Here is an 11809-nt window from a genome sequence, read left to right as displayed (position 1 = left end):
ACGTTTCAGAGGACACATAGCGACCTTCTGTCGATCGCAGGTCAGCCTGGTTGTCCCTGCAAAACAAGATACAATTATTAGCAAACAAAAGACACCAAAATCTCAAATACACAGCACAGCAAGACATACCCCTCTGCAGCAGATTTATGAACGTTTTTCCCTAGGCATTCATCAAGTTCGTCACTCGATATTTCATATCTCTCACTACATTAATAAAATAAGACGTTAACAAAAATAATTACGATAATAGACCGTAGTATAGCTTACGAGGTACTGTACCCGTCAAAGTATTGGTCTTCTTCAGGAGGTGAATCCTCCACAACAACTTTTTTCTTTTTTTGTGGTGTTCTGGGTGAAAAAAAAAAACAGTACCAATCAGAAATAAAAAATTAATTTTACCACAGAATTTTATCCAAAGAAGTGCTTACTCTTTTGGTGTTGTTTTTGTTTTTTTCTTTTTCTTCTCCTTCTTCCCAGGTGATGATTCTTCGCTCCTATAAGTCAATAAAAGACACATCAGTTAATACACAAAATCTTTATAAAGAAGCCAAAAGAAAGTAGTAATAATTTCAGAACATTACTCATCATTTGGTTCAGATTCAGATTCTGAATCAGAATCTGACTCCTCTTGCCTCTGCTTTCTTTTTCTTGAGTCCATTCTGCAGGCAAACAATTGTCATTTAGAACATACTAAAAATACACCCAAATGGATTCACGAGATACACCCAACTAAATATACAATATACACCCAAAACAGCAAACGAAACACACCCTGCTTAATAAGCTACATACACCCAACGTGGACAAACAAAATACACCCAAACCGAAAAAGAAATTACACCAAAGTATGGTACTTACTTTTTCCCCTTTTTGCCGGGGTGTTTAATTCCCGAATCCTCCGAGTCTTCTTGAGCCTCAGACTCAGAGGTAGAAGTGTTACTGTCAGTAGTTTCTGTCTCCGAAGACGATGTTGAGCTCGCCTTCCTTTTTTTTGTTTTTTTTTATTTCTTGTTTTTTTTGTTTTTTTTTTGTTTTTTTCTCATTTTTTCTTTTGTCTCTGCCAAATTCAGAATCCCCTGAAACATGAGATATTTTAGTTAGCACCATTCGGGTAAATAAAATACACCAACTTAATATGATTACTCACCAAAATTTCCTCTCTCTCTGCATTCATTCTTTCCACCAACTGCTCCTTAGTCCAGTTGGCAATCCATGGCTTTGGTGGTCTTTCAACCCTGTTCTTGCCTTTGTTTTTTGAAAGGTGAAAGTAGATTATCATCAGGGCGAAGAGGCAGCCATTGATTGCCTTCTTCTTCTTCTCTTGATAGTCTGTTATGCCCCTGATCATGAAGGTCAAAACATGCCCCCCAGTTTCTCTCCTCTATGCCATCCATCTTAAAAATCGGGACCAGGTGCACGGGCGATATTTTGTTTATCATCGTTGGCAAAAGGAACGCCATCTGTATGTAGAGGATGAATATCCTCTTGAACATCAGGCGTTCCTCTTCGTTGCCAACGCCGATTTCCATCATTTCATCGGTAAGACTTTTGAGGGTCTTACCCTGGAATCTTCTATAAATTATTTTGTCATCATCAGAAAGTTTCTTATAGTCAACTTTCTCAGGAAATAGATCTCCTACAAAAAGAAAGACAACAAAGCATCCAAGTCGGTTCAAATACACCCAAGCATCAGGTTAATATACACCCAAGCAACAACTTAATATACATCTATAATTTTGAGCTAATTACCTGTTGCATTGATGCCAAGCGCATCACCTATTTTTTTTGGGGTTATATGGAAAGAACCATATCCTGTCTTCAGTTTGTTCTCCCCAAGTTTGAAGTTTTTTGCCAGCTCCCTTAAGAGTTGGTGATCCACCCTCAGTGGTGGGATGTGCATCAACCCACCGAATCCAAGATCCCTCACAATTGCCTTCTTCTCCTCAGTCATGTTTCTGAACTTATCATTCAGGAGATGTGTGGCACATTTCAGGTCTTTGGTTTGGTTTCTTGCTGCCATTTTCTCTGAAACTAAAAATACACCCAAAGATATCAGTAATATACACCCATATATATGACTCAGATACACCCATTGATAACAATTAAGATACACCCATTGATAACAGTAAGATACACCCATATATATGAGTCAGATACAGCCAAAGATATTCGCAAGATACATCCATTGACAACAGTGAGATACACCCATAGATATTATTCAGATACACCCAAAGATGTCAAATAAGATACACCCATTGATTACAGTGAGATACACCCATAGATATTATTCAGATACATCCATATAGATATCAGACAGATATCACTCAACCATGCTTCAATATAAAGCCACATTACAAGGTTAAGCAGTTTACACCCCCGAATCTACGGAATAAACCCCCAAAAATCAACAAAAATAGCAGGAGAACTTAGAATAACAATGTAGAACGACGTAGAACTTAGAAGAACGACGTATAACTTAGAAGAACGACGTATAACAAAGAAGCAAGAGTAATAGTAAACCCTAGAAGAACGACGTAGAAGAAAAGTAAAATATACAGTATTTTAATGGACTTACGTTGAGTATTCTTGGTTTGTTTTTTCTTCAGATTCTTCACAGAGAGGTTGATGGTGTTTTGATGCAGTTTTCGAACTACGATTTCTATATTTTGAAACTTGATTTTCGCTCGAAAATGAGAGGGTTTCGTTGTTTTAAAAGTGCCTTGAGAAATGGAAGAAGTGGAAGAAGTGGAAGAGTCTCCCATACGTAACCGTTCGAATGCTGAGCGCGTGATTTGGACGCGGCATCTTATCTCTCTTTCATGCGCGTGATTCGTGTTTGGACTGGGCCAACTTGGTTGCTTGTAGGCTTGTATGTGTAGCAGGCCCGTTTATTTAATTATATCCATTAGACCATTGCCGTTTTTATTGTCCATACAAAAAATATATCATTCTCGTGATGGGATATTTTATTGTTAAATGTTAACTACTTTATGTCAGGAGGAGGGTGGGGCCATGTGGTGCTGCGTAAATGGATACACCTGCCCAACACGATTCAAAATATCTCTAGACATCGACGTTATTCAATGTATGTACTCATTACATCTATTAAACACATCCCTTTTTAAATTTGAAAAAAGTTTTCCCGTTTAAAATTAACAAGTGTCCGTAACCAAAAAATTAAAGTTCCTATTTTTTTTAAATAAACAATGAAAACAACAAATTAATATAATCACTGAGCAATAAAATAAAGCACTTTATTATAAAAATCATAAATTACTGAAAATAGACTATAAAATAAAATATCTGTTTTTGCTAATTTATTAGTCATTATATTTATCGTTCTAGGTATATACTATACAACAGAAAAATTATTCTTTTAGGCTACATTTATTTATTGATATGAGATATTAAGATAAAAATATAAAAATATAAAATTATATTTAATAAATAAGATATAAATATAATATTGTATAAAATTATTAACAAAAATTATAATTTAAATTTTTTTATTTTTTATTAATTTTTTATAATTATATTTTTTATCATAATATATTTTTAAATTTTTTTATATATAAAAATAAAATAAATTAAATTTTTATAATTTATTTTAATTTATTATCAAATAAAATATAAAAATATTAATTTTTATATTTAATTTTATCCGATTTTAGAACTAAACGCACCAATAGTGGAGAAAAATATTAATAAATTTATATTGCAAATGGAAGGAGAGCAAGCACCAATGATGCGTGGATAGTGGTGCCCACAACGACAAACGTGAAACGTGAGTGCCTATCATGCTGAGAAAACTATAGTAAACGAAGCTCCTAGATTAATTACTAGGCCTGCCTCTTGTAATTGAAAATTGGCAAACGGCCACTGAAGCGTATGTACGAAAACGTGTACGAATTTTGTGACCATTTGTATCTTTACATGAAATCATTGACGCGGAAGCCATATGATAAATTCCTAGACAAATAATTTGTGTTATGTTATTAGACAACTTTATGTCTACAATTTTTTTTACTTCCTCAATTTCAAAATAAATCTCTGATTTTGTAGCAAAATTTTTTACATATTGGTTATGTTTGTGGCCTTGTGGATAATACAAGAATATTTAGCCGTTTTAGTATTTTATACTATTATAATAACAATATAATTTAATAATAATTTTTTGATATTGTTGGTATAAAAATGATTTTTTTTTTCACAAGAAAGCGTTTTGATTTGTAGTGGTTTTAACTACAAAAATAAAGATAAATAAGCTAAAATTCAAGAAAGATGATACAAAAAGTGTCAAAGTGGAAAGGTAGTTATTGTCTTTTCTTGAACATCAATATTTGCTACTCGATCATTAAAATTAAGTGAAAGAATATTTGAAACTACTTAAAAACCATCACACGGCAACTACCGTAAGAACATAATGGAAGGGATTCTATGCGCATACGTGAAAGAACATACTTTATCTGTCGAATCAGGGAATCCTGAAGCTTGATGCGGGCGAAATTCCCGCCAATGGCTGAGATGTTCAGTCGACTCCGCGAACTCTATACACAACATGCCATTATTTATAGTTTTCCCAGCCAATAGTTTGAAGTCAGAAAGAGCACTGGATCAAATCAGATCGCTTCCGGTAGCTTGCTGACTCTCCTAGTATTGCAGCCATTCCCCGAAAAAGGGAGAGACGAGGGAATCGTCTGCTCCCGTTCATGTGACGAATCGAAAGGAAGTTGATCTGCCTTTCTTCGCGCTGACTCTGCGTAAAGTGAGATGTGTGATAGCTGGCATGGGACCTAAATCGAGGGGTCGTCATTCTATTTATATAGCAGCCAGCTTACTGTAAGCCGAACGAGACATGGGTGTAAAATTTCTGGAGCAAGCTGAAGAGACATAAAACTTGAAGATTAAAGAAGACGTGAGGAGTTAATACTCAAAATGACCTCCGAAATTTGACCACCGATTCAATTTGACCCTCTAATTTTCAATTGATCCAATTTATATCCTGAAATTTTAAGGCGTGGCTCAAATTGGCCCTTTCGTCCAACTCCGTCACCGGAGTGATGACGTGGCACCCAAACCACACCACATGCCTCTCCTTCTTCCTCTTACCATCGCCATCACCATCTTCCTTCTACCAACACTCTCTCTCCGCCAACAAACAATAGCATTCACAATCCACCAACACCCACATATTTTCACCGCCATAGCTTTGAAGAGCATAACACCTACACTCATCATTCCTTCATGACTGCAAGCAGATAGCAAACCAATGAACCTAACATCGTTATGGGCAACACCATGAACCACCATTTGTGAAAAGAGCTGCAATGCTTGCTTACCATAACCATTCATCGCCATGCCGCAAATAACGGCACCCCAATAAATAACATCCTTATGCACAATCATATTGAAAATCTTGAACCCCATTTTCATGTAACCATACTTAACATACATGTTGAACAATGCATTCCAAATGTTACCATCAATCACAGGTCACACCACCCATTGCCCCAAATTCGAAATACCCTCAGAATCACCATCACCCATTGCATCCATCTTTGTGTTCCTATTAAGAGGGATCTAAAGTGTGGTGTTGTGTTTCTTTTTCTTTTTCTATTTCTCTTCAATTTGTTAATGTTAGTGATTGTTAATGTTGTTTGTTGGGGAGGGAAGACGTTGGTAGAGGGAAGATGGTGAGAAAGAGAATGATCAAATAATAAAAAGGCCCTTCATAAATGGCGGTAGAAATGTGTGGGTGTTGGTGGGTTGTGAATGTTGTTGTTTGTTGGGGGAGGGAGGGTGTTGGTAGAGGGGAAGTGGTGATGGCGATGGTAAGAGGAAGAAGGAGAGGCATGTGGTGAGGTTTGGGTGCCATGTCATCACTCCGGTGGCGGAGTTGGAAGGAAGGACCAATCTGAATCACGCCTTAAAATTTCAGGGTATAAATTGGGTCAATTAAAAATTAGAGGATCAAATTGAGTTGGTAGTCAAATTTCGGGGGTTATTTTAAGTATTAACTCGAGACGTGGGTGTCAAAATTTATGGATCAACATTCTTCGTGATCAAAACAAGGTCTTGAGAAAAAGGAGGAAGTACGATAATGGATAACATGCTCCAAAGCAAGTTCATTTTTATTGTTTATAAATAGTAGAAACTTAGAAGAGTTCAGGACTTCAATTAAAAACAATAAATCATCACATAAACTCATAAAATTTTCAGCTCCCACAACACAATAGAAGAACATGGAGTGCAAAGGGAGTGGATCCTCTCAATTTTTTTTAATAATTGAAGTAGTAAATGTGATTTCTCACCATTAATTTTATAAGTTTGACAAAAAAAAAAGTATGAAAGAGAAAAAAAGCAATAAAGGGTTAAAAATCACACTTTACCCTCTTATTTTTTTTAATAATTGAGAGGATCTATTCCCCCATATAAGTGTTAGAAGTCAATTTTTAACTTTTGTTTTTTGTTTATTTAGTTTATTATCGTTTATTTTATTTAAATTTTTCTTATTATTTTATTTTGATCGATATTTTGCGATTTTCATTGTCTTCTTTATTTAATAGTTTATTCTTTTGATATTTTACTATTAGTGATTTTGACTTAAAATTATTTTGACACTATAATCAAATAATTATTGGATCGAATCTATTTTTTTTAAAAAAGGTAGTCGTATCTACTCTTTAATATTTGAGATCTTAATATAAACTCGATTTTGATATTCTATTGAAATACTTGATTACAAAAATCGAGTGAAATTGTTATATAATTTTTTTAATTCTTTTAAAAAATCAATGCGATAATGTCAATTTGTGACATTTTTTATTAGATAAAAACAAAATGACACTAGGGATGGAATTTTTTCAATAAGAGTAAATGCCAAAAAGCAAAACAAAAATCGTATTTTAAAAATTAAAATCTAAAAATTATGTTTAAAAAAATGTGAATTTTTTTATTTTATTATTGAAAAAAATCTCACTAGGAATATGTAATTACACCATAACAGCGTATTTCAAGAAGTTGGGAAACATTTATTTGGATTACACGGATCCTATCAAAGACATTTAAATTAAGGTTTAATTATTTTGTTAGTTCTTATAGTTTTACATAATTTTTAATTAAATTATTATTATTTTTTTAGTTAGTTTTTGTATTAAATTTTTTTAATTAATTTTTTTAATAGTAATTGATTTAATTTTATAAAAATCCAATTAAAAAAAATTAGTATAAAAACTCAAATAAAAAAAATATAAAAATCAAATTTAAAAAATTTAGTGTAAAAATTCAATTAAAAAAAACACAGAATTTTAATTAAAAAATTTGTAAAATTATAAAAATCAACAAAATAATTAAACCTTACATTAATTTGTGCTCATTTTTGTATCTAAATACATTAAAAATAAATTAATAAATTATTTTAATATTATCATATAATTAAAATATTTAACATTGATAGTGTATATTTAATAAAATTGTATTAAAATTAAACAAAAATATAATAATATTAGTGTTAAATATATTAAAATTTATATTATTTTTAATTAATAATATTAATAATATAAATATTTTTATAGATAAAGGATATTTTAAATCGAAATAAATGTTTTGAAGCTTTAAAAATAAATAAAAGTAATATGTTATACCCTCTTTATTTGGTGGTGATTGACGATGAATAATAAAGAGGAAGAGTGGAAGAAGGCGCAAAAGGCAATTGCGAAGTGCCACATGTCCATTGCAATAGGGATGGCATATTGAGAGTGAAGGAACGCTCTAATACTTGACAGTTGACACACTAACACAGACAAGTAGAGAAAAAAGAGGAGGAAATGCAGGGGAACGAGAGAACAAAGACTCGCTACTACAATCTCCTCCCAGAAAACCGATGCTTCGTCTGGCTACTCACCGGACTTGCCATCATCGCCGCCTCCCTCTTCACAGCCACCACACTTCTCCAAACCTCTGACACCACCTTCCTTTGCCCGCTCACAACTAAAACCCGCTTCGCCTCCGCCCAGCAGTCCACCGCAGCCACCACAACGCCGCTCCAGCTCCGAGCAATACTCCACTACGCCACCTCCCACATCGTGCCTCAGCAGTCCCTCTCTGAGATCACCATAACCTTCGACGTCTTCAAGTCCCTGCAGCACAGACCCCTCAACTTCCTCGTCTTCGGCCTCGGCCACGACTCTCTCATGTGGGCCAGCCTCAACCCCACCGGCACCACCCTCTTCTTGGAAGAGGACCCTAAGTGGTTCCACACCGTTCTCGCCGCCGCCCCCGACCTCCACGCCCACACCGTCCGCTACCGGACACAGCTCCAGGAGGCTGATGAGCTTCTCCAGCACTACAGGAAGGAGGAGGCGTGCTGGCCGGCGCGTGCCACCCTGAAAGGGAACGACAAGTGCAGGCTTGCACTTCACGATCTGCCGGAGGAGGTGTACGAGAGGGAGTGGGATCTGGTGATGATTGACGCGCCGAGAGGGTACTTTGCAGAGGCGCCGGGGAGGATGGCGGCGATATTCTCGGCGGCAGTGATGGCCAGGGGGAGAAAAGGATCCGGTGTGACGCACGTGTTCCTACACGATGTGAATCGGAGGGTAGAGAAGCTGTACGCGGAAGAGTTCCTGTGTAGGAAGAATCTTGTGAAAGGTGTTGGCAGGCTATGGCATTTCCAGATTCCGGCCGTGGCTAACACCACCACTGCCGTTCCCGATCACGATGATGCTCATCGTTTTTGTTAAACATTCCTTTTCAGGGGTTAGGATTTAAACACGCATTATTATGACTAATTCCTTACGGACACTGTATTTTTTGTTTTCTTTACACTTACTATATCAATCATATCTTGCACTGGAATACACAACCTGTTACTTCTAGTTTTTTACATCTACCATTTCATTGCCGAGAATATGCTTCTGCGACTATGCAAGAGCCAAGAGGATTTTTTTTTTTAAATTAAAAATTCAAACACATCATGGTATTGTGGAAACGATCGGAGATGTGATGAAGTGTCCCTCCTCTCATTCCTTTATTTTTTTTAATCTCCTATTCCTTGTTCTCACCGACAAAGATAGCTAAGCGGGATACATAGATCTGTTGTGCAGTAAGTATCATACAAGTGGCATCACAGACATGTGAGAAGGTTTATTTAAAATAAATAAATAAATAAATGTGTATGACAAAACCAAATGATACGGAGAAAACTGTAAGAAAAAGCCAGAGATTAATTGGCGACAGTTTCTTTTGCCCAATAAGTAATAACGATTATTGGGACTATTATTATGGAAGGAACAAAATCCATAATATTGTTTGACCTTAGATAATCTTTTTTCTATTTTAAAGATTCGGTACATTGAATTGGTTTTGTACAGTGATCACTAATCAGTAATCAGGCACTGCAGTAGGTTAATTATTTAAAAGAAAAATAATAGCTGATTGTGGTTTTGGACTTTGCTAGGCTAAAAGACTACGGAGATTCCGCACCTGCAAGTTCCATGACGGTGTCGGTTCTCGATTGCACCAGCTAGATTCCTTTTTAATTTAAATCGGATTTTAATTTAGCATAATGTTCTAGCCTTGGCAAATAATTCCATGTCCCAGCACATGCTTCTTGGGGTTTTTTTTTCGCCCATTTGGTTCTTTGTTGCTTAGCGTCAATCTCCATGCTTTCAATAGTTAATATAAAAATTTATTGAATAATTTTAGAAGTTAAACTTAATATACCCTTCTATTTTTTTTTTCCAAATAAAGGTATACTATTCTAAGCATAGTCTAAATTAATCAGTGCACAATTAGGATTTTTAAGATACTTTCTATGGTTGTGGATCAAAGAAGCAACTTCTGAGTGACTCAAAATTGTTATGGTAGCTTTTGACTTGAATCGCTACTATTAAAAAAAAGAGAAGCATAGCAGCTTGCCCAATAAGGTGATAACATGACAACCAGATTCTTTTGCATGGGCATAAAGTTAGAAGCTTATAGTTATACACATTTATAATTATGCATAATCCAAATGTATATATGGTCAGGTGCCTGATCATCCAATATTAATAGCTGCAGACATTAGCAAGTTCCATGTAGAAAGTGCCGTGATCCCATGACCATGCTCCATGAAAGCAATTTCTGTAGACAGTATTATGTCTCTCGAAGCGAAAGCTAATTCCAACAACAACACTCTTGATACTTCATATCATAGACACGGACTCATAAACAGTACTCATTTTAGGAACAAAATCAACGAGTTAAACCCCACTTTGGTTTCTGAGATTAGCGAATTGTACTAATTTAGTCATTGACTTTTTAATTGTTACAATTTGATCCCCTAGATTAAAAAAAGTGCACTAATGTAGTCCCTCGTATATTTTCTGTCGCCGGAATTCAATACCATTAGTGACGTAGCTCAAACATTGTCACGCTAGACATATTAAAACGACTTCGTATGCGTTTTGACGCTAAAAAGACACTAAATGACGTCATTTGTGAGTTTGAATAATACTAAAATGTTATACCCTCCATTTTAGTATTGTTCAAACTTTGAAATGATATTATTTAGTGCTCTTTTAGTACCAAAACGTATACAACATCGTTTTAATATATACAATATGATAATACTTGAGCTATCAAACTAACAACATTGAAGAGGGACTATATTAATGCACTTTTTTTAATTTAGGAGACCAAATTGTAGCAATTGAAAAATTAAGGGATCAAATCAGTGCAACTTACCAATATTAGAGACCAAAGTGGGGTTTAACTCCCAAATCAACCCATTTTTTTAGGAAGTCCTAACTTGCGTAAAATAGTTCAAAAACATTTTTTACTTTTTAGTTATACTTTAGTTTATAAAATATTTTATTTTTGTTTATTCTTTTATATTCTAAAATGTAAAAGTTATTTGTATTTTAAAATATTTAATAACCAAATTAAAGGATTACAAAAGATAACATTAATAAAGCTAAGGTTCATCCGATAATAAAAGAGTTAAATACGATTTTGATCCATGTGGTATAAGTCAAAAAAAAATTTCGTTTCAAATTTTTTTTTTTGCATACAAAATTATCCTTAAGATTCAACGTAATTTTAAAATTTTCATTTGGACCAAAATATCCTTCTCTTTTTTCGTTTTCTTTTTCTTCTTCATTTTTTTTTCATCATTTCTTTTTCTTCTTCATCAAAAGCAAAAATAACATCCAGTCCTTCAATTGAAGCAGGTGCTCTTTCTACCATTTCTACTAGCACCTAAACTACCTTCTCTGTTGCAATCCCTAGCCAAGTGACCAACCTCACCGCACCTATAGCAACCATCATCGTTACCGCCACCTCTGTTGTAGTCCCTTGCCATGTTTCCAAACTCACCGTCGCCGTCACCTCCACTGCAATCTCTCGTCATGTTCCCGAACTCGCCGCACTTAGCCGCCACCATAACTGCCATTGTCACACTGGTAACAGGCTTCTCCGCCTCTTCCATCGGCACCAGCTCCGCATCTGTTATTGTTACGCGCCTGGCCCTTCCCCTCTCCTCCCCTTCCCTCCCTTCTTTGTTAATGTTTGTTTTGACGATGATGATGATTTTCTTATTTCTTATTAATGATGATAGTTTTGGTAATGAATTGTTGTTTTGATTTTGATTTATTTGAGGTTGTTGTTGAAAGTTATTTCTTGATACACATGGTGATGGAGTGATAGTGGGTGGAGTGGTGGTGGTGAGAAGAGAGAAAAATGTTATTTTTATCAGTTAAAAAATTAGTCTGTCTAAAAGGATGATTTTAAAACTACGTTAAATTTGAAGGATGATTTTGTATGCAAAAAA

At 34.9% G+C, this 11809-nt stretch overlaps 1 protein-coding gene and 1 long non-coding RNA gene across 2 annotated transcripts; one reads left to right on the top strand and one right to left on the bottom strand.

The window, feature by feature from the left end:
• Nucleotides 1–300, bottom strand: LOC130968021 (uncharacterized). Its single transcript, XR_009081493.1, has 3 exons — nt 280–300; nt 130–204; nt 1–56 (listed from the first exon to the last, which is right to left on the bottom strand). It is a non-coding gene; the product is annotated as an uncharacterized LOC130968021 (long non-coding RNA).
• A 7410-nt stretch (nt 301–7710) lies between these two features.
• Nucleotides 7711–8876, top strand: LOC130970818 (probable methyltransferase At1g27930). The gene has a single exon (XM_057897012.1). It carries the CDS (start codon nt 7827–7829, stop codon nt 8739–8741), a length of 915 nt encoding a protein of 304 aa, XP_057752995.1. The 5' UTR covers nt 7711–7826; the 3' UTR covers nt 8742–8876.
• The last annotated feature ends 2933 nt before the right edge of the window (nt 8877–11809 follow it).

The sequence above is a fragment of the Arachis stenosperma genome, chromosome 3, assembly GCF_014773155.1.
Source record: "Arachis stenosperma cultivar V10309 chromosome 3, arast.V10309.gnm1.PFL2, whole genome shotgun sequence".
Classification (NCBI taxonomy): Eukaryota; Viridiplantae; Streptophyta; class Magnoliopsida; order Fabales; family Fabaceae; genus Arachis; species Arachis stenosperma.
Note: the sequence above shows the minus strand (reverse complement) of the source record. Positions and strands in the feature narration are given on the sequence as shown.